This window comes from Tympanuchus pallidicinctus, unplaced genomic scaffold (genome assembly GCF_026119805.1).
Source record: "Tympanuchus pallidicinctus isolate F22 unplaced genomic scaffold, pur_lepc_1.0 scaffold150, whole genome shotgun sequence".
NCBI lineage: Eukaryota > Metazoa > Chordata > Aves > Galliformes > Phasianidae > Tympanuchus > Tympanuchus pallidicinctus.
In genome coordinates, this window is record NW_026294670.1 from 13,041 (window position 1) to 37,065 (window position 24,025).

The following is a 24,025-nucleotide window of genomic DNA, read 5'->3' on the forward strand; positions in this document are numbered from 1 at the left end:
TGGGGTCGGTTATGGGGTTATGGGGTCGGTTATGGGGTTATGGGGTCAGGTATGGGGTTATGGGGTCGGTTATGGGGTTATGGGGTCAGGTATGGGGTTATGGGGTCGGTTATGGGGTTATGGGGTCGGTTATGGGGTTATGGGTTCAGGTATGGGCTTATGGGGTCGGTTATGGGGTTATGGGGTCAGGTATGGGGTTATGGGGTCGGTTATGGGGTTATGGGGTCAGATATGGGGTTATGGGGTCAGGTATGGGGTTATGGGGTCACTTATGGGGTTATGGGGTCACTTATGGGGTTATGGGGTCAGGTATGGGGTTATGGGGTCAGTTATGGGGTTATGGGGTCAGGTATGGGGTTATGGGGTCGGTTATGGGGTTATGGGGTCAGGTATGGGGTTATGGGGTCGGTTATGGGGTTATGGGGTCGGTTATGGGGTTATGGGGTCACTTATGGGGTTATGGGGTCAGGTATGGGGTTATGGGGTCAGGTATGGGGTTATGGGGTCGGTTATGGGGTTATGGGGTCACTTATGGGGTTATGGGGTCGGTTATGGGGTTATGGGGTCAGGTATGGGGTTATGGGGTCGGTTATGGGGTTATGGGGTCAGGTATGGGGTTATGGGGTCACTTATGGGGTTATGGGGTCACTTATGGGGTTATGGGGTCAGGTATGGGGTTATGGGGTCAGTTATGGGGTTATGGGGTCAGGTATGGGGTTATGGGGTCAGGTATGGGGTTATGGGGTCGGTTATGGGGTTATGGGGTCGGTTATGGGGTTATGGGGTCAGGTATGGGGTTATGGGGTCGGTTATGGGGTTTTGGGGTCCCACCTTCTGTTTGTGGGGTCGTCCCATGAAGATCCTCATCCAGGTCCTGAAAGGTGCGCAGTTAAAAACGATCCCATAAAGAGACCCCATAAAAACCCCAAAGGAAACCTTCGCCCCATAAGGAAACTCCCCAAAACCCCCATAGGACCCCATAGGACCCCATAAGACCCCATAAGACCCCATAGGACCCCATAGGACCCCATAGGACCCCAAAGGACCTCATAGGACCCCATAAGACCCCATAGGACCCCATAGGACCCCATAGGACCCCATAAGACCCCAAAAGACCCCATAGGACCCCATAAGACCCCATAGGACCCCATAGGACCCCATAAGACCCCATAAGACCCCATAGGCCCCCATAAATCCCCCATAGAACCCCATAAGACCCCATAGGACCCCATAGGACCCCATAAGACCCCATAGGACCCCATAAGACCCCGTAGGACCCCATAGGCCCCCATAGGACCCCATAAGACCCCATAAGACCCCACAGGACCCCATAGGACCCCATAAGACCCCATAGGATCTCATAGGCCCCCATAGGACCCCATAAGACCCCATAGGCCCCCATAGGACCCCATAAGACCCCATAGGACCCCATAGGACCCCATAAGACCCCATAAGACCCCATAAGACCCCATAGGACCCCATAAGACCCCATAGGACCCCATAGGATCCCATAAGACCCCATAGGACCCCATAAGACCCCATAAGACCCCATAGGACCCCATAAGACCCCATAGGACCCCATAGGACCCCATAAGACCCCATAGGACCCCATAAGACCCCATAGGACCCCATAGGACCCCATAGGACCCCATAAGACCCCATAGGACCCCATAAGACCCCATAGGACCCCATAGGACCCCATAAGACCCCATAAGACCCCATAGGACCCCATAAGACCCCATAAGACCCCATAGGACCCCATAGGACCCCATAGGACCCCATAGAACCCCATAGGACCCCATAGGACCCCATAGGACCCCATAGGACCCCATAGGACCCCATAGGACCCCATAAGACCCCATAGGACCCCATAGGACCCCATAAGACCCCATAGGACCCCATAGGACCCCATAAGACCCCATAGGACCCCATAGGCCCCTCTTTACCCCCCTGGCTGCTCGCAGTTCCTCCCTCATGGCCTCCAGCTCGGCTTCGTGCTGCAGCCGCTGCTCCTGCAGCTGCGACTCCAACAGCCTGCAAGGGGGGAAAGACCCCATAAGAAACCCCATAGGGCCCCATAGGACCCCTTAGAACCCCATAGACACCCATAGGGCCCCACAGAACCCCATAAGACCCCATAGGACCCCTTAAGACCCCATAGGATCCCACAGACCCCATAGGAACCCATAGAACCCCAGAGGACCCTATAGGACCCCACAGACCCCATAGAACCCCATAGGACCCCATAGGATCCCATAGAACCCCATAGGACCCCATTAAACCCCTAAAGAACCCATAAGACCCCATAGAAACCCATAGGGCCCCACAGAAACCCATAGGACCCCACAAACCGCATAAGACCCCATAGGACCCCTTAAGACCCCATAGGATCCCACAGACCACATAGGAACGCATAGGACCCCATAGCACCCTATACAACCCCACAGACCCCATAGGACCCCATAGGATACCATAGAACCCCATAGGACCCCATTAAACCCCAAAAGAACCCATAAGACCCCATAGAAACCCATAGGGCCCCACAAACCCCATAAGACACCACAGGACCCCATAGTACCCCATAGGACCCCATAGGACCCTACAAGACCCCATAAGACTCCATAAGAGCCCATACAACCCCATAGGACCACATACCACCCCCTAAGCCCCAATAAAACCCCATAGGACCCCATAAGACCCCACAGACCCCATAAGACGCTATTGCACCCGATAGGACCCCACAGACCCCATAGGACCCCGTGAGACCCCATAAGACCCCATTGGACCCCATAGAACCCCATACGACCCCATACACCCCAGAAGACTCCACTGGACCCCACAGACCCCATAGAACCCGATAAGACCCCATAAAACCCTATAGGACCCCATAGGAACCAATAGGACCCCATAGGACACCATATGGCCCCATAGGACCCCATAGGATCCCATAGGGCCCCATAGAACCCCATAGGACCCCATAGGGCCCCACAGAACCCCATAGAACCCCATAGGGCCTCATAGACACCATAAGACCCCATTAAACCGCGTAGGACCCCATAGATCTCATAAGCCGCTATAAAATCCTACAGGACCCCATAACACCCCATTGGACCCCATAAGAGCCCATAAGAGCCCATAAGACCCCATAAGACCCCATAGGACCCCATAGGACCCCATAAGACCCCATAGGACCCCATAGGACCCCATAGGACCCCACAGAAACCCATACGACCCCAAACACCCCATAAGACTCCACTGGACCCCACAGACCCCATAGGACCCGATAGGACCCCATAAAACCCTATAGGACCCCATAAGAACCAATAGGACACCACAGGACCCCATAGAACCCCATAAGACCCCATAGAACCCAAAACAACCCCATAGGACCCCATAGGACCCCTCAGAACCCCATAGGACCCTACAGACCCCATAGGACCTTACAGAGCCCATAAGACCCCATAGGATGAAATAAGACCCCAAAAAGCACCATTGAATCCCATAGGACCACATAGACCCCATAAGACCCCATAAGACCCCATGGGACCCCACAGGAGCCCATAGGACCCCATAGGGTCCCTCAGAACCCCAAAAGCACCCATAAAACCCCATAGGAACCCATAGGATCTCATAAGCTGCTATAAAATCCTACAGGACCCTATAAGACTCCATAGGACCCCATAAGACCCCATAGGACCCCATACGACCCCATTGCACCCGACAGGACCCCATAAGACCCCATAGGACCCCATAAAACCCCATAAATCCCCCATAAGACTCCATTGCACCCCATAGGACCCCATACGACCCGATAGGACCCCATAAAACCCTACAGGACCCCATAGGAACCAATAGGATCCCATAGGACCCCATAGAACGCCACAGGACCCCGTGAGACCCCATAGGACCCAATAAGACCCCATAGAACCCCATAAGACCCCATACGACACCATACAACCCCACAGAACCCATAGGACCCCAAAAAGCCCTACAGAACCCCATAAAACCCCATCAGACCCCACAGGACCCCATAAGAACCCCATAGGAGGCCCCAAACCCCATAAGATCCCATAGGGCTCCGTGGAAACCCATTGACATCCATGGGACCCCATAAGACCCCATAGAACCCCGTAGGACCCCATAGGAACCCACAGACCCCATAAAACCCCATAGAACCCCACAGGGCCCCACAGACCCCATAAGATCCCATAGGATCAAATAAGACCCGAAAAAGCACCATTGAATCCCATAGGACCACACAGACCCCATAAGACCGCGTGGGACCCCACAGGACCCCATACAACCCCATAAGACCCCATAGCATCCCATAGGACCCCATAAGACCCCATTGGATCCCACAGACCCCATAGGACCCAGTGAGACCCCATAGGACCCCATAGAACCCCAGAGGACCCCATAGGGTCTCTCAGAACCCCATATGACCCCATTAAACCCCATAAGACCCCATAGGCACCCATAAGACCCCAAAAGCCCCCATAAAACCCCATAGAACCCCATAGTATCTCATCAGCCACCATAAAATCCTACAGGACCCCATAAGACCCCATAAGAGCCCATAAGACCCCATTGCACCCTATAGGACCCCACAGACGCCATAGAACCCCATAGAACCCCACAGACCCCGTAAGACCCCATAGGACCCCACAGACCAGACAACATCCCACAAAACCCCATAGAACACCCTGAGACCCCATAGGACCCCATAAGACCCCATAAGGCTCTGAAAGACCCCACAAGATCCCCTAAGGTCCACATGACCCCATAAGACCCCATAGGACCCCATAAGACCCCATAAGACCCAAGAGGACCCCATAAGACCCTTTAAGGCCCCACAGGACCCTATAGAACCCCATAAGACCCCGTAGGACCCCATAAGACCCCATAGGACCCCATAAAACCGCAGAGGACCCCAGAGGAACCCCATAGGAGGCCCCAAATCCCATAAGACCCCAGAGGGCTCCGTGGAAACCCATTGAGATCTATGAGACCCCATAAGACCCCATAGAACCCAAGACAACCCCATAGGACCCCAGAGGACCCCACAAACCCCATAAGACCCCTTAGGACCCTATAGGACCCCAGTGGATCCCACAGACCCCATAGGAACCCATAGGACCCCATAGGACCCCATAGAACCTTACAGAGCACCTGAGACCCCATAGAACCCCATAGGACCCCATAGGAACCCATAAAACCCCACAGAATCCCATAGGACGCAACAGACCCCATAAGACCCCATGGGACCCCACAGGACCCCATACGACCCCATAAAACCCCATAGGACCCCATAGGATCTCATAAGCCCCCATAAAATCCTACAGGACCCCATAAGACCCCATAAGACCCCATAAGACTCCATTGGACCCCTTTGGACCCCACAGACCCCATGAAACTTCATAAAACCCCATAGGATCCCATAGAACCCCATAGGACCCCATAGCACCCCATGAGACCCCATAAGGCCCCATAAGAGCCCATAAAACCCCATTGCACCCCACAGGACCCCACAGACCCCATAGGACCCCATAGGAACCCACAGAACCCCATAGCACCCCACAGACCCCATAAGACTCCATTGGACCCCATAAAAGCCTACAGGACCCCATAGGACCCCATAAGACCCCATAACACCTCATAAGACCCCACAGGACGCCATTGGACCCTACAAACCCCATAGGACCCCATATCACCCCACAGACCCCGTAAGATCCCATAGGACCCCACAGACCCCATAGAACTGCATAGGATCCCATAAGACCCCATAAAATCCCAAAGGACCCCTTAAGACCCCATAAGGCCCAATAAGATCCCATAGGATCTCATAAGACCCCATAAGATCCCATAGGACCCCATAGAACCCCATAGGACCCCATAAGACCGCCCAGGAACCCATAAGACCCTATAAGGCCCCATAGGACCCCATAGGACCCCATAAGACCCCATAAGACCCCATAGGACCCCATAGGACCCCATAAGACCCCATAAGACCCCATAAGGCCCCATAGGACCCCATAAGACCCCATAGGACCCCATAGAACCCCATAGGACCCCATAAGACCGCCCAGGAACCCATAAGACCCTATAAGGCCCCATAAGGCCCCATAGGACCCCATAGGACCCCATAAGACCCCATAAGGCCCCATAGGACCCCATAGGACCCCATAAGACCCCATAGGACCCCATAGGACCCCCTAGGACCCCATAGGACCCCACTGACCTGTTGGTCTCCGCCATCCCATAATAGGCCTCGATCAGATCCTCCCTGTCCATGTGTTGGTCGCTATGGGGCCAACGGGGCGCCGACCCCAAAGCGCGATCCTAAAAGGGGACAGGAAGCCTTGAGGACCCTATAAGGACCCCATAAGACCCCATAGGACCCCATAGGACCCCATAGGACCCCATAAGTCCCCATAGGACCCCATAGGACCCCATAAGACCCCATAGGACCCCATAGGACCCCATAAGACCCCATAGGACCCCATAAGACCCCATAGGACCCCATAGAAACCCCATAGGACCCCATAGGACCCCATAGGACCCCATAGGACCTCATAGGACCCCATAGAAACCCCATAGGACCCCATAGGACCCCATAAGGCCCCATAGGACCCCATAGGACCCCATAAGACCCCATAAGACCCCATAGGACCCCATAGGACCCCATAGGACCCCATAAGACCCCATAAGACCCCATAGGACCCCATAGGACCCCATAGGACCCCATAGGAGCCCATAAGACCCCACAGAGCCCCATAGGACCCCATCAGACCCCATAAGACCCCATAGGACCCCATGAGACCCCATAGGAGCCCATAGGACCCCATAAGATCCCATAAGACCCCATAGGACCCCATAAGACCCCATAGGACCCCATAAGACCCCATAAGACCCCATAAGACCCCATAGGACCCCATAGGACCCCATAAGACCCCATAGGACCCCATAAGACCCCATAGGACCCCATAGACCCCATAGACCCCATAGGAACCCATAAGACCCCATAAGACCCCATAGGACCCCATAGGACCCCATAGGACCACATAAGACCCCATAAGACCCCATAGGACCCCATAAGACCCCATAAAACCCCATAAGACCCCATAAGACCCCATAGAACCCCATAAGACCCCATAGAACCCCATAGGACCCCATAGGACCCCATAGGACCCCATAGGACTCCATATTACCCACAATCCCGTGCTCCGCTCATTAGCGCTCATTACCTTAACGAGGTTCTGCTCTCCATCCTTGGTCGCCCCTATGGGGTCAAAGGGGGGCAGGAAACCCCACACTTATGGGGTCACCACCCCACAAATCCCCTATAAGGCCCCATAGGACCCCACAACCCCATAACCGACCCCATAACCCCATAAGCGACCCTGTAAGTGACCCTATAACCCCCTGACCCCATATCCGACCCTATAACCGACCCCATAACCCCATAACCCCATAAGCGACCCCATAACCCCATACCTGACCCTATAAGCGACCCCATAACCCCATAAGCGACCCCATAAGCGACCCCATAACCCCATAACCCCATATCTGACCCCATACCTGACCCCATAACCCCATAACCGACCCCATAACCCCATAACCGACCCCATAACCCCATAACCCCATACCTGACCCTATAAGCGACCCCATAACCCCATAACCCTATAACTGACCCCATAACTGACCCCATAACCCCATAAGTGACCCCATAACCCCATATCTGACCCCATAAGCGACCCCATAACCCCATACCTGACCCCATACCTGACCCCATAACCCCATACCTGACCCCATAACCCCATACCTGACCCCATAACCCCATAAGTGACCCCATAACCCCATACCTGACCCCATAACCCCATACCTGACCCCATAACCCCATAACCGACCCCATAACCCCATAAGTGACCCCATAACCCCATAAGTGACCCCATAACCCCATACCTGACCCCATAACCCCATAACTGACCCCATAACCCCATACCTGACCCCATAACCCCATAAGTGACCCCATAACCCCATAAGTGACCCCATAACCCCATACCTGACCCCATAACCCCATACCTGACCCCATAACCCCATAACCGACCCCATAACCCCATAAGTGACCCCATAACCCCATAAGTGACCCCATAACCCCATACCTGACCCCATAACCCCATAACTGACCCCATAACCCCATACCTGACCCCATAACCCAATAAGTGACCCCAAAACCCCATACCTGACCCTATAACCCCATAACCGACCCCATAACCCCATAAGTGACCCCATAACCCCATAACTGACCCCATAACCCCATAAGTGACCCCATAACCCCATACCTGACCCCATAACCCCATAACCGACCCCATAACCCCATAACCGACCCCATAACCCCATAAGCGACCCCATAACCCCATACCTGACCCTATAACCGACCCCATAACCCCATAAGTGACCCCATAACCCCATAACCGACCCCATAAGTGACCCCATAACCCCATAAGTGACCCCATAACCCCATAACCCCATACCTGACCCTATAAGCGACCCCATAACCCCATAACCCTATAACTGACCCCATAACCGACCCCATAACCCCATAAGTGACCCCATAACCCCATAACCCCATATCTGACCCCATAAGTGACCCCATAACCCCATACCTGACCCCATAACCCCATAAGTGACCCCATAACCCCATACCTGACCCCATAACCCCATACCTGACCCCATAACCCCATACCTGACCCCATAACCCCATACCTGACCCCATAAGTGACCCCATAACCCCATAAGTGACCCCATAACCCCATAACCCCATATCTGACCCCATAAGTGACCCCATAACCCCATAACTGACCCCATAACCCCATACCTGACCCCATAAGTGACCCTATAACCCCCTGACCCCATAACCGACCCTATAACCCCATAACCCCATAAGTGACCCCATAACCCCATACCTGACCCCATAACCCCATAAGTGACCCCATAACCCCATACCTGACCCTATAAGCGACCCCATAACCCCATAACCCTATAAGTGACCCCATAACCCCATATCTGACCCCATAACCCCATAAGTGACCCCATAACCCCATATCTGACCCTATAAGTGACCCCATAACCCCATAACCGACCCCATAACCCCATAAGTGACCCCATAACCCAATAACCGACCCCATAACCCCATAACCGACCCCATAACCCCATACCTGACCCCATAACCCCATAACCGACCCCATAACCCCATAACCGACCCCATAACCCCATAAGTGACCCCATAACCCCATACCTGACCCCATAACCCCATACCTGACCCCATAACCGACCCCATAACCCCATACCTGACCCCATAACCCCATAAGCGACCCCATAACCCCATAAGCGACCCCATAACCCCATACCTGACCCCATAACCCCATACCTGACCCCATAAGTGACCCCATAACCCCATAACCGGACCCATAACCCCATACCTGACCCCATAACCCCATACCTGACCCCATAACCCCATAACCGACCCCATAACCCCATACCTGACCCCATAACCCCATACCTGACCCCATAACCCCATAACTGACCCCATAACCCCATACCTGACCCCATAACCCCATAACCGACCCCATAACCCCATAAGTGACCCCATAAGTGACCCCATAACCCCATACCTGACCCCATAACCCCATAACCGACCCCATAACCCCATAACTGACCCCATAACCCCATAACCCCATACCTGACCCTATAAGTGACCCCATAACCCCATAACCCCATAAGTGACCCCATAACCCCATACCTGACCCCATAACCCCATAAGTGACCCCATAACCCCATAACCGACCCCATAACCCCATAACCGACCCCATAACCCCATACCTGACCCCATAACCCCATAAGTGACCCCATAACCCCATAAGTGACCCCATAACCCCATAACCCCATACCTGACCCCATAACCCCATAAGCGACCCCATAAGCGACCCCATAACCCCATAACCGACCCCATAACCCCATACCTGACCCCATAACCCCATACCTGACCCCATAACCCCATAACCGACCCCATAACCCCATACCTGACCCCATAACCCCATAACCGACCCCATAACCCCATACCTGACCCCATAACCCTATAACTGACCCCATAACCCCATACCTGACCCCATAACCCCATACCTGACCCCATAACCCCATACCTGACCCTATAAGCGACCCCATAACCCCATAAGTGCCCCCATAACCCCATAAGTGACCCCATAACCCCATAACCCCATATCTGACCCTATAATTGACCCCATAACCCCATAAGTGACCCCATAACCCCATAACCCCATATCTGACCCTATAAGTGACCCCATAACCCCATAAGTGACCCCATAACCCCATAACCGACCCCATAACCCCATACCTGACCCCATAACCCCATAAGCGACCCCATAACCCCATACCAGACCCCATAACCCCATACCAGACCCCATAACCCCATACCCGACCCCATAACCCCATACCTGACGCCATAACCCCATACCTGACCCCATAACCCCATAAGTGACCCCATAACCCCATAACCGACCCTATAAGTGACCCCATAACCCTATAACCCCATAACCGACCCCATAACCCCATATCTGACCCCATAAGCGCCCCCATAACCCCATAACTGACCCCATAACCCCATAAGTGACCCCATAACCCCATAAGTGACCCCATAACCCCATAAGTGACCCCATAACCCCATAACCGACCCCATAACCCCATACCTGACCCCATAACCCCATAAGTGACCCCATAACCCCATACCTGACCCCATAACCCCATACCTGACCCCATAACCCCATACCTGACCCCATAACCCCATAACTGACCCCATAACCCCATACCTGACCCCATAACCCCATACCTGACCCCATAACCCCATAACCGACCCCATAACCCCATAACCGACCCCATAACCCCATACCTGACCCCATAACCCCATACCTGACCCCATAACCCCATACCTGACCCCATAACTGACCCCATAACCCCATAAGCAGCCCCATAAGTGACCCTATAACCCCCTGACCCCATATCCGACCCTATAACCGACCCTATAACCCCATAACCCCATAAGCGACCCCATAACCCCATACCTGACCCTATAAGCGACCCCATAACCCCATAACCGACCCCATAACCCCATAACCGACCCCATAACCCCATAACCGACCCCATAACCCCATACCTGACCCCATAACCCCATAAGCGACCCCATAACCCCATAAGTGACCCCATAACCCCATACCTGACCCCATAACCCCATACCTGACCCCATAACCCCATAATTGACCCCATAACCCCATACCTGACCCCATAACCCCATAAGTGACCCCATAAGTGACCCCATGACCCCATAAGTGACCCCATAACCCCATAACTGACCCCATAACCCCATAACCGACCCCATAACCCCATAACCCCATACCTGACCCTATAAGTGACCCCATAACCCCATAAGTGACCCCATAACCCCATACCTGACCCCATAACCCCATACCTGACCCCATAACCCCATACCTGACCCCATAACCCCATAACCGACCCCATAACCCCATAAGTGACCCCATAACCCCATACCTGACCCCATAACGGACCCCATAACCCCATAACCGACCCCATAACCCCATAACCCCATACCTGACCCTATAAGTGACCCCATAACCCCATAAGTGACCCCATAACCCCATACCTGACCCCATAACCCCATACCTGACCCCATAACCCCATAAGCGACCCCATAACCCCATAAGTGACCCCATAACCCCATAAGCGACCCCATAACCCCATAAGTGACCCCATAACCCCATAAGCGACCCCATAACCCCATAAGTGACCCCATAACCCCATAACCCCATACCTGACCCTATAAGTGACCCCATAACCCCATAAGTGACCCCATAACCCCATACCTGACCCTATAACCCCCCTGACCCTATAAGTGACCCCATAACCCCATAACCGACCCCATAACCCCATAAGCGACCCCATAAGTGACCCCATAACCCCATAACTGACCCCATAACCCCATAACCGACCCCATAACCCCATAACTGACTTCATAACCCCATAAGCGACCCCATAAGTGACCCTATAACCCCCTGACCCCATATCCGACCCTATAACCGACCCTATAACCCCATAACCCCATAAGCGACCCCATAACCCCATACCTGACCCCATAAGTGACCCCATAACCCCATAACCCTATAAGTGACCCCATAACCCCATACCCGACCCTATAACCCCCTGACCCTATAACTGACCCCATAACCCCATAACCCCATACATGAACCTATAAGTGACCCCATAACCCCATAACCCCATAACCGACCCCATAACCCCATAACCAACCCCATAGGTGACCCCATAACCCCATAACCGACCCCATAACCCCATAACCAACCCCATAACCCCATATCTGACCCCATAAGCGCCCCCATAACCCCATACCTGACCCCATAACCCCCCTGACCCCATAAGTGACCCCATAACCCCATATCTGACCCCATAACCGACCCTATAACCCCATAACCCTATAAGTGACCCCATAACCGACCCCATAACCCCATACCTGACCCTATAAGTGACCCCATAACCCCATGCCTGACCCCATAAGTGACCCCATAACCCCATAACCCTATAAGTGACCCCATAACCCCATAACCCCATACCTGACCCTATAAGTGACCCCATAACCCCATAAGTGACCCCATAACCCCATAACCGACCCCATAAGTGACCCCATAACCCCATAACCGACCCCATAACCCCATAACCCCATAACTGACCCCATAACCCCATAACCCCATACCTGACCCCATACCTGACCCTATAACTGACCCCATAACCCCATAACCGACCCCATAAGTGACCCCATAACCCCATAAGTGACCCCATAACCCCCCTGACCCCATAAGTGACCCCATAACCCCATAATCCCATAAGTGACCCCATAACCCCATAAGTGACCCCATAACCCCATAACCGACCCCATAACCCCATACCTGACCCCATAACCCCATAACCCCATACCTGACCCTATAAGTGACCCCATAACCCCATAAGTGACCCCATAACCCCATACCTGACCCCATAACCCCATAACCGACCCCATAACCCCATAAGTGACCCCATAACCCCATAAGTGACCCCATAACCCCATAAGCGACCCCATAACCCCATAACCGACCCCATAACCCCATACCTGACCCTATAAGTGACCCCATAACCCCATAAGCGACCCCATAAGCGACCCCATAACCCCCCTGACCCCATAAGCGACCCCATAACCCCATAACCGACCCCATAACCCCATAACCGACCCCATAACCCCATAAGCGACCCCATAAGTGACCCTATAACCCCCTGACCCCATATCCGACCCTATAACCGACCCTATAACCCCATAACCCCATAAGCGACCCCATAACCCCATACCTGACCCTATAAGTGACCCCATAACCCCATAACCCTATAACTGACCCCATAACTGACCCCATAACCCCATAAGTGACCCCATAACCCCATATCTGACCCCATAACCGACCCCATAACCCCATAAGCGACCCCATAACCCCATAACCGACCCCATAACCCCATACCTGACCCTATAAGTGACCCCATAACCCCATAACCGACCCCATAACCCCATACCTGACCCCATAACCCCATAACCGACCCCATAACCCCATACCTGACCCCATAACCCCATAACCGACCCCATAACCCCATACCTGACCCCATAACCCCATAACCGACCCCATAACCCCATACCTGACCCCATAACCCCATAACTGACCCCATAACCCCATAACCGACCCCATAACCCCATAAGTGACCCCATAACCCCATACCTGACCCCATAACCCCATACCTGACCCCATAACCCCATAACCGACCCCATAACCCCATAACCGACCCCATAACCCCATACCTGACCCCATAACCCCATAAGCGACCCCATAACCCCATAAGCGACCCCATAACCCCATAAGCGACCCCATAACCCCATAAGCGACCCCATAACCCCATAAGCGACCCCATAACCCCCCATAACCCCATAAGCGCCCCCTACCTGCCGCCATTTGCAGCTCCCTCTTCAGGCCCTCGTTCTCCTCCTGCAGCTCCTGCGCCCGCTTATGGGAACCAAGATGGCCGCCTTATGGGGCCGCCCCACACTTATGGGGCCGCCCCACACTTATGGGGCTGCCCCACACTTATGGGGCCGGGGGGACTTATGGGGTCAGCCTATAGGGTCAGCTTATGGGGTCAGCTTATGGGGTCAGCTTATGGGGTCAGCTTATGGGAACCAAGATGGCCGCCTTATGGGGCCGCCCCACACTTATGGGGCCGGCTTATAGGGTCAGCTTATGGGGTCAGCCTATAGGGTCAACTTATGGGGTCAGCTTATGGGGTCAGCTTATGGGAACCAAGATGGCCGCCTTATGGGGCCGCCCCACACTTATGGGGCCGCCCCACACTTATGGGGCCGGGGGGGCTTATAGGGTCAGCTTATAGGGTCAGCTTATAGGGTCAGTTTATAGGGTCAGCTTATGGGGTCAGCTTATGGGGCCAAGATGGCCGCCTTATGGGGCCGCCCCACACTTATGGGGCCGCCCCACACTTATGGGGCCGGGGGGACTTATGGGGTCAGCTTATGGGGTCAGCTTATGGGGCCAAGATGGCCGCCTTATGGGGCCGCCCCACACTTATGGGGCCGCCCCACACTTATGGGGTCAGCTTATGGGGCCGGCCTATGGGGTCAGCTTATAGGGTCAGCTTATGGGGTCAGCTTATGGGGCCAAGATGGCCGCCTTATGGGGCCGCCCCACACTTATGGGGCCGCCCCACACTTGTGGGGCCGCCCCACACTTATGGGGCCAGCTTATGGGGTCAGCCTATAGGGTCAGCTTATAGGGTCAGTTTATGGGGTCAGCTTATGGGATCAGCTTATGGGAACCAAGATGGCCGCCTTATGGGGCCGCCCCACACTTATGGGGCCGGGGGGACTTATGGGGTCAGCCTATAGGGTCAGCTTATAGGGTCAGCTTGTAGGGTCAGCTTATGGGGTCAGCTTATGGGGTCAGCTTATGGGAGCCAAGATGGCCGCCTTATGGGGCCGCCCCACACTTATGGGGCCGCCCCACACTTATGGGGCCACCCCACACTTATGGGGCCGCCCCACACTTATGGGGCCGGGGGGGCTTATAGGGTCAGCTTATGGGGTCAGCTTATGGGGTCAGCTTATGGGGCCAAGATGGCCGCCTTATGGGGCCGCCCCACACTTATGGGGCCGCCCCACACTTATGGGGCCGCCCCACACTTATGGGGCCAGCTTATGGGGTCAGCCTATAGGGTCAGCTTATAGGGTCAGTTTATGGGGTCAGCTTATGGGATCAGCTTATGGGAACCAAGATGGCCGCCTTATGGGGCCGCCCCACACTTATGGGGCCGCCCCACACTTATGGGGCCGGGGGGACTTATGGGGTCAGCCTATAGGGTCAGCTTATAGGGTCAGCTTATGGGGTCAGCTTATGGGGTCAGTTTATGGGAACCAAGATGGCCGCCTTATGGGGCCGCCCCACACTTATGGGGCCGCCCCACACTTATGGGGCTGCCCCACACTTATGGGGTCAGCTTATGGGGTCAGCTTATGAGGCCAAGATGGCCGCCTTATGGGGCCGCCCCACACTTATGGGGCCAGCTTATGGGGTCAGGAGCAGCTTATAGGGTTTATAGGGTCAAGGTTGGGGTTATGGGGTCAAGGTTGGGTTTATGGGGTCAGGGATGAGTTTATAGGGTCAAGGTTGGGTTTATAGGGTCAAGGTTGGCTTTATGGGGTCAAGGTTGGCTTTATGGGGTCAAGGTTGGGGTTATGGGGTCACAGTTGAGTTTATAGGGCCAAGGTTGGGTTTATAGGGCCAAGGTTGGGTTTATAGGGCCAAGGTTGGCTTTATAGGGTCAAGGTTGGGTTTATAGGGTCAAGGTTGGGTTTATAGGGTCAAGGTTGGGTTTATAGGGCCAAGGTTGGGTTTATAGGGTCAAGGTTGGGTTTATGGGGTCAAGGTTGGGTTTATAGGGTCAAGGTTGGGTTTATAGGGTCAAGGTTGGGTTTATAGGGTCAAGGTTGGGTTTATGGGATCAAGGTTGGCTTTATGGGGTCAAGCTTTGGTTTATAGGGTCAAGGTTGGGGTTTTGGGGTCATGGATGGGTTTATAGGGCCAAGGTTGGTTTTATGGGGTCAAGGTTGGGTTTATGGGGTCAAGGTTGGGTTTATAGGGTCAGGGATGGGTTTATAGGGTCAAGGTTGGCTTTATAGGGTCAAGGATGGGGTTATGGGGTCAAGGTTGGGTTTATAGGGTCAAGGTTGGGTTTATGGGGTCAGGGATGGCTTTATGGGGTCAAGGTTGGCTTTATAGGGTCAGGGATGCATTGGATGGGTTTATAGGGTCAAGGTTGGCTTTATAGGGTCAGGGATGGGGTTATAGGGTCAATGCTGGGTTTATGGGGTCAAGGTTGGGTTTATAGGGTCAAGGTTGGCTTTATAGGGTCAAGGTTGGGTTTATGGGGTCAAGGTTGGGTTTATAGGATCAAGGTTGGCTTTATAGGGTCAGGGATGGGTTGGATGGGTTTATAGGGTCAAGGTTGGGTTTATGGGGTCAAGGTTGAGTTTATAGGGCCAAGGTTGGGTTTATGGGGTCAAGGTTGGGTTTATGGGGTCAGGGATGGGTTGGATGGGTTTATAGGGTCGCGGTTGGCTTTATAGGGTCAAGGTTGTCCTTATGGGGTCATGGATGGGTTTATGGGGTCATGGATGGGTTTATAGGGTCAAGGTTGGCTTTATAGGGTCAGGGATGGCTTTATGGGGTCAACATTGGGTTTATGGGGTCAAGGTTGGGGTTATAGGGTCAAGGTTGGGTTTATAGGGTCAAGGTTGGCTTTATAGGATCAAGGTTGGGGTTATGGGGTCATGGACGGGTTTATAGGGCCAAGGTTGGGGTTATGGGGTCAAGGTTGGCTTTATAGGGTCAGGGTTGCATTGGATGGGTTTATAGGGTCAAGGTTGGCTTTATAGGGTCAAGGTTGGGTTTATGGGGTCAAGGTTGGGGTTATGGGGTCAAGGTTGGGGTTATGGGGTCAAGGTTGGGGTTATAGGGCCAAGGTTGGGTTTATGGGGTCAATGCTGGGTTTATGGGGTCAAGGTTGGGGTTATGGGGTCAAGGTTGGGTTTATAGGGTCAAGGTTGGCTTTATAGGGCCAAGGTTGAGTTTATGGGGTCAAGGTTGGGGATATGGGGTCAAGGTTGGGGTTATGGGGTCATGGATGGGTTTATAGGGCCAAGGTTGGGGTTATGGGGTCAAGGTTGGCTTTATAGGGTCAGGGTTGCATTGGATGGGTTTATAGGGTCACCATTGCCTTTATAGGGTCCAGGCTGGCTTTATGGGGTCGCCGCTCCCTATAGGATTTCTTATGGGGTCCTTATGGGGTCGCAGCCCCCCACACCTTGCGCAGGCGCCCCATTTCCTCTTGTAGGGTTTTGAGGCGCCGCTCTTCATCCCGTTCCCGATCCCGAAGTTCCTTCTGCAGCCCGGCCACCTCGTCCTGTAGGGCTTTATGGGATCGCTCCTGAAACCCCATAAGAGACCCCATAAGGACACAGCGGCCACAAAGCCCCATAGGGCCCCATAGGACCCTATAGGAACCCATAAGACCCCATAAAACACCATAAGACCCCATAGGACCCCATAGGACCCCATAAGACCCCATAAGACCCCATAAGACACCATAAGACCCCATAGGACCCCCAAGACCCCATAGGACCCCATAAGACCCCATAAGACCCCATAGAACCCCATAAAACCCCATAATACCCCATAGGACACCATAGGACCCCATAAAACCCCATAGAAGCCCATAGGACCCCATACCACCCCATAGGAACCCATAAGACCCCATAAAACCCCATAGGACCCCATAAGACCCCATCAGACCCCATAGGACCCCATAGAACCCCATAGAACCCCATAGAACCCCATAAGACCCCATAGAGCCCATAAAACCCCATAGGACCCCATAGCACCCTATAAGACCCTTTAAGACCCCATAAAACCCCATAGGACCCCATAGGACCCCAAAAGACCCCATAAGACCCCATAAGACCCCATAGGACCCGAAAAAACCCCATAAGACCCCTTAAAACCCTATAAGACCCTATAAGACCCCATAAAAACCCATAGAACAAAATAAGACCCCATAAGACCCCACAGAACACAATAAGACCCCACAGCACCCCACAGGACCCCATAAGACCCCATAACACCCTATAAGATCCCATAAGACCCCATAAGACCGCATAAGACCCCATACACCCTATAGGACCACATAAGACCCCATAGGACCCCATAGGACCCCATAAAACACCATAAGACCCCATAGGACCCCATAGGACCCCATAAGAACCTGTAAGACCCGATAGGACCCCATAAGACCCCATAAGATCCCATAAAATCCCATAGAAAACAATAAGATCACATAGGACACCCAAAAGGCCCCATAAGACCCCATAAAACCCCACAGAACCCCATAGAATACAATAAGACCCCACAGGACCCCATAAGACACCATAGGACCCCATACGATCCCATAGAACCCCATAGAACCCCATAAGGCCCCATAGAACCCCATAGGACCCCATAGAACCCCATAGAACCCCATAAATCCCCCATAGAACCCCACAGAACCCCATAAGCCCCCATAAATCCCCCATAGAACCCCATAGGACCCCATAGGACCCCACAGGGCCCCATAGAACCCCATAAATCCCCCATAGAACCCCATAAATCCCCCATAAGGCCTCATAAATCCCCCATAGAACTCCATAAACCCCACAAAACCCCATAGGACCCCATAAATCCCCCATAGATCCCCATAGAACCCCATAAGACCCCATAAAACCCCCATAGTACCCCATAGAACCCAACAGGACCCCATAGGAACCCCATAGAACCCCATAAATCCCCCATAGAACCCCATAGAACCCCATAGGACCCCATAAGGCCCCATAAATCCCCCATAGAACCCCATAGAACCCCATAAGACCCCATAGGAACCCCATAGAACCCCATAGGACCCCATAGAACCCCATAGGACCCCATAGGAACCCCATAGAACCCCATAGGACCCCATAGGAACCCCATAGAACCCCATAGAACCCCATAAATCCCCCATAGAACCCCATAGGACCCCATAGGTCCCCATAAGGACCCCATAAAACCCCATAGAAACCCCACAGAACCCCATAAATCTCCCATAGAACCCCACAGAACCCCATAGGACCCCACAGGACCCCATAAATCCCCCATAGGACCCCATAGGACCCCATAGAACCCCATAGAACCCAATAGAACCCAATAGGACCCCATAGAACCCCATAGAACCCCATAGAACCCAATAGGACCCCATAGGACCCCATAGGACCCCATAGAACCCCACAGAACCCCATAAGGCCCCATAGAACCCCATAGGACCCCATAGGGACCCATAGAACCCCACAGAACCCCATAAGGCCCCATAGAACCCCATAGGACCCCATAAGGCCCCATAAATCCCCCATAGAACCCCATAGAACCCCATAAATCCCCCATAAGGCCCCATAAATCCCCCATAGAACCCCATAGGACCCCATAAGACCCCATAAAACCCCACAGAACCCCATAGAACCCCATAGAACCCCATAAAACCCCATAGAACCCCATAAATCCCCCATAGAACCCCATAGGACCCCATAAAACCCCACAGAACCCCATAAGGCCCCATAGTACCCCATAGAACCACCTAAATCCCCCATAGAACCCCATAGAAACCCCATAGAACCCAATAGAACCCCATAAGACCCCATAAATCCCCCATAGAACCCCATAGGACCCCATAGGACCCCATAAGGCCCCATAAATGCCCCATAGAACCCCATAGGACCCCACAAAACCCCATAGGACCCCATAAATCCCCCATAGAACCCCATTGAATCCCATAGGACCCCACAGAACCCCATCGGACCCCATAAATCCCCCATAGAACCCCATAAAACCCCATAGAACCCCATAGAACCCCATAGGACCCCATAGGACCCCATAGGACCCCATAGAACCCCATAAGACCCCATAAAACCCCATAGAACCCCATAGGACCCCATAGGACCCCATAGGACCCCACAGGGCCCCATAGAACCCCATAAATCCCCCATAAGGCCCCATAAATCCCCCATAGAACCCCATAGAACCCCTTAGAACCCCATAGGACCCCATAAAACCCCACAGAACCCCATAAGGCCCCATAGAACCCCATAAAACCCCATAGGACCCCATAAAACCCCATAGGACCCCATAGGACCCCATAAAACCCCATAGAACCCCATAGGACCCCATAGAACCCCACAGAACCCCATAGGACCCCCCAGGGCCCCATAGAACCCCATAAATCCCCCATAAGGCCCCATAAATCCCCCATAGAACCCCATAGGACTCCATAAATCCCCCATAGAACCCCATAGGACCCCATAAGGCCCCATAGAACCCCATAGGACCCCATAGAACCCCATAGAAACCCCATAGAACCCCATAGGACCCCATAAGGCCCCATAAATCCCCCATAGAACCCCAGAGCACCACATAGGACCCCATAAGGCCCCATAAAACCCCACAGAACCCCAATAGAGCCCCATAGAACCCAATAGGACCCCATAGGACCCCACAGGACCCCATAAATCCCCCATAGGACCCCATAAAACCCCATAGAACCCCATAAGGCCAAACAGGACCACATAGAACCCCATAGAACCCCATAAAACCCCCATAGAACCCCACAGAACCCCATAGAACCCCATAAGGCCCCATAGAACCCAATAGGACCCCATAGAACCCCATAAAACCCCATAGAACCCCACAGAACCCCATAAGGCCCTATAGAAGCCCATAGGACCACATAGGACCCCATAGGACCCCATAGAACCCCATAAGACCCCATAGGACCCCATAAAACCCCACAGAACCCCATAAGGACCCCATAAATCCCCCTTAGAGCCCCATAGGTCCCCATAGAACCCAATAGGACCCCATAGGACCCGATAGAATCACATAGAACCCCATAAATCCCCCATAGAACCCCATAGAACCCCATAAATCCCCCATAGAACCCCACAGGACCCCATAAGGCCCCATAGAACCCCATAGGACCCCATAGGACCTCATAAATCCCCCATAGAACCCCATAAATGCCCCATAGAACCCCATAGAACCCAATAGGACCCCATAGAACCCCACAGAACCCCATAGGACCCCACAGGGCCCCATAGAACCCCATAAAACCCCATAGGACCCCATAGAACTCCATAAATCCCCCATAGAACCCCATAGAACCCCATAAAACCCCATAGAAACCCCATAGAAACCCCATAGGGACCCATAGAACCCCACAGAACCCCATAAAACCCCACAGAACCCCATAAGGCCCCATAGAACCCCATAAGACCCCATAAGGCCCCATAAATCCCCCACAGAACCCCATAGAACCCAATAGGACCCCATAGAACCCCATAAATCCCCCACAGGACCCCATAAAACCCCACAGAACCCCATAGGACCCCATAAGGACCCCATAGGACCCCATAAGGACCCCATAAATCCCAGTTAGAGCCCCATAGGTCCCCATAGAACCCTATAGGACCCCATAGGACCCCATAAGACCCCATAAATCCCCCATAGAACCCCATAGAACCCCATAAATCCCCCATAGAACCCCATAGAACCCCATAGGACGCCATAAATCCCCCATAGAACCCCATAGGACCCCATAAGGCCCCATAAATCCCCCATAGAACCCCATAGAACCCCATAGAACCTCATAGAAACCCCATAGGACGCCATAAATCCCCCATAGAACCCCATAGAACCCCATAGAACCCCATAAATCCCCCATAGAACCCCATAGGACCCCATAAGGCCCCATAAATCCCCCATAGAACCCCATAGAACCCCATAGAACCTCATAGAAACCCCATAGAACCCCATAAGACCCCATAAATCCCCCATAGAACCCCATAAACCCCACAAAACCCCATAGGACCCCATAAATCCCCCATAGAACCCCATAGAACCCCACAGAAACCCCATAGAACCCCATAAGGTTCCATAGAACCCCATAGGACCCCATAACACCCCATAGAACCACATAAGGCCCCCTAGAACCCCATAGAACCCCATAGGACCCCACAGAACCACATAGAACCCCATTGAATCCCATAAAACCCCATAAATCCCCCATAGAACCCCATAGGACCCCAGAAAACCCCACAGAACCCCATAAGGCCCCATAGAACCCCATAAAACCCCATAGGACCCCATAGAACCCCATAAAACCCCACAGAACCCCATAGGACCCCACAGGGCCCCATAGAATCCCATAGGACCCCATAAGGCCCCATAAATCCCCCATAGAACCCCATAGAAACCCCATAGGGACCCATAGAACCCCACAGAACCCCATAAAACCCCACAGAACCCCATAAGGCCCCATAGAACCCCATAAGACCCCATAAGGCCCCATAAATCCCCCACAGAACCCCATAGAACCCAATAGGACCCCATAGAACCCCATAAATCCCCCACAGGACCCCATAAAACCCCACAGAACCCCATAGGACCCCATAAGGACCCCATAGGACCCCATAAGGACCCGATAAATCCCCCATAGAACCCCATAGGACGCCATAAATCCCCCATAGAACCCCATAGAACCCCATAAATCCCCCATAGAACCCCATAGGACCCCATAAGGCTCCATAAATCCCCCATAGAACCCCTTAGAATCCCATAGAACCCCATAGGACCCCATAAAACCCCATAGAACCCCATAGAACCCCATAGGGCCGCATAGAAGCCCATAAGGCCCCATAGAACCCCATAGAACCACATAGGACCCCATAAAACCCCATAGAACCCCATAGGACCCCATAGGACCCCACAGGGCCCCATAGAACCCCATAGGACCCCATAAGGCCCCATAAATCCCCCTTAGAACCCCATAGGACCCCATAGGACCCCATAAATCCCCCATAGATCCCCATAGAACCCCATAGAACCCCATAGAACCCCATAGAACCCCATAGGACCCCATAGGACCCCACAGGGCCCCATAGAACCCCATAAATTCCCCATAAGGCCCCATAAATCCCCCATAGGACCCCATAGAACGCCATAGAATCCCATAAATCCCCCATAGAACCCCATAGGACCCCATAGAACCCCATAAATCCCCCATAGGACCCCATAAAACCCCATAGGACCCCATAAATCCCCCATAGAACCCCATAGGACCCCATAGAACCCCATAAGGCCCCATAAATCCCCCTTAGAACCCCATAAAACCCAATAGGGCCCCATAGAAACCCCATAGAACCCCATAAAACCCCATAGAAACCCCATAGGGACCCATAGAACACCACAGAAACCCCATAAGACCCCATAAAACCCCATAGAACCCCATAGAACCCCATAGGACCCCATAGGACCCCATAGGAGCCCACAGGGCCCCATAGAACCCCATAGAACCCCATAAATCCCCCTTAAGGCCCCATAAATGCCCCATAGAACCCCATAAAACCCCACAAAACCCCATAGGACCCCATAAATCCCCCATAGAACCCCATAGGACCCCATAGAACCCCATAAGACCCCATAAAACCGCATAGAACCCCATAGAACCCCATAGGACCCCATAGGACCCCATAAATCCCCCATAGAACCCCATAAACCCCACAAAACCCCATAGGACCCCATAAATCCCCCATAGAACCCCATAGAACCCCACAGAAACCCCATAGAACCCCATAAGACCCCATAAAACCCCATAGAACCCCATAGTACCCCATAGAACCCCATAGAACCCCATAAAACCCCATAGAACCCCATAGGACCCCATAGAACCC

At 53.4% G+C, this 24,025-nt stretch overlaps 1 protein-coding gene and 4 long non-coding RNA genes across 15 annotated transcripts in view; 2 read left to right on the forward strand and 3 right to left on the reverse strand.

Annotated features, from left to right (window-relative positions):
- Positions 1–3,578: 3,578 nt before the first annotated feature.
- Positions 3,579–5,219, reverse strand: LOC128077414 (uncharacterized). The gene is made up of 3 exons (XR_008204992.1): positions 5,177–5,219; positions 4,711–4,739; positions 3,579–3,627 (listed from the first exon to the last, which is right to left on the reverse strand). It is a non-coding gene; the product is annotated as an uncharacterized LOC128077414 (long non-coding RNA).
- A 5,600-nt stretch (positions 5,220–10,819) lies between these two features.
- On the reverse strand, positions 10,820–11,013 carry LOC128077413 (uncharacterized). The gene is made up of 2 exons (XR_008204991.1): positions 10,967–11,013; positions 10,820–10,886 (listed from the first exon to the last, which is right to left on the reverse strand). It is a non-coding gene; the product is annotated as an uncharacterized LOC128077413 (long non-coding RNA).
- Positions 11,014–15,059: 4,046 nt separating this feature from the next.
- LOC128077409 (uncharacterized) lies at positions 15,060–17,589 on the forward strand. 10 transcript variants are annotated; one of them, XR_008204978.1, is made up of 8 exons: positions 15,060–15,095; positions 15,765–15,810; positions 16,071–16,150; positions 16,271–16,310; positions 16,351–16,410; positions 16,560–16,619; positions 16,729–16,817; positions 17,476–17,589. It is a non-coding gene; the product is annotated as an uncharacterized LOC128077409 (long non-coding RNA). The 10 variants fall into 10 exon arrangements; XR_008204980.1 differs by lacking the exon at positions 15,060–15,095 and having other exon boundaries at positions 15,747–15,810; positions 16,071–16,170; XR_008204977.1 differs by lacking the exon at positions 15,060–15,095 and having other exon boundaries at positions 15,747–15,810; positions 16,560–16,624; positions 16,715–16,817.
- Positions 16,723–24,025, reverse strand: part of LOC128077406 (unconventional myosin-Vb-like) — a 35,665-nt gene continuing 28,362 nt past the window's right edge. Inside the window, exons 9-10 of one of the 2 annotated variants that reach the window (XM_052676532.1) lie at positions 17,476–17,670; positions 16,723–16,817 (exon numbers count right to left, since the gene is read on the reverse strand). In XM_052676532.1, coding sequence (XP_052532492.1) covers positions 17,524–17,670 — 147 coding nt within the window. In that variant the 3' untranslated portion in view covers positions 16,723–16,817; positions 17,476–17,523. The remainder of the gene's footprint in view (positions 16,818–17,475; positions 17,671–24,025) is intronic. The other variant, XM_052676531.1, reaches the window with a different exon arrangement.
- On the forward strand, positions 19,679–24,015 carry LOC128077410 (uncharacterized). The gene is made up of 2 exons (XR_008204985.1): positions 19,679–19,861; positions 23,910–24,015. It is a non-coding gene; the product is annotated as an uncharacterized LOC128077410 (long non-coding RNA).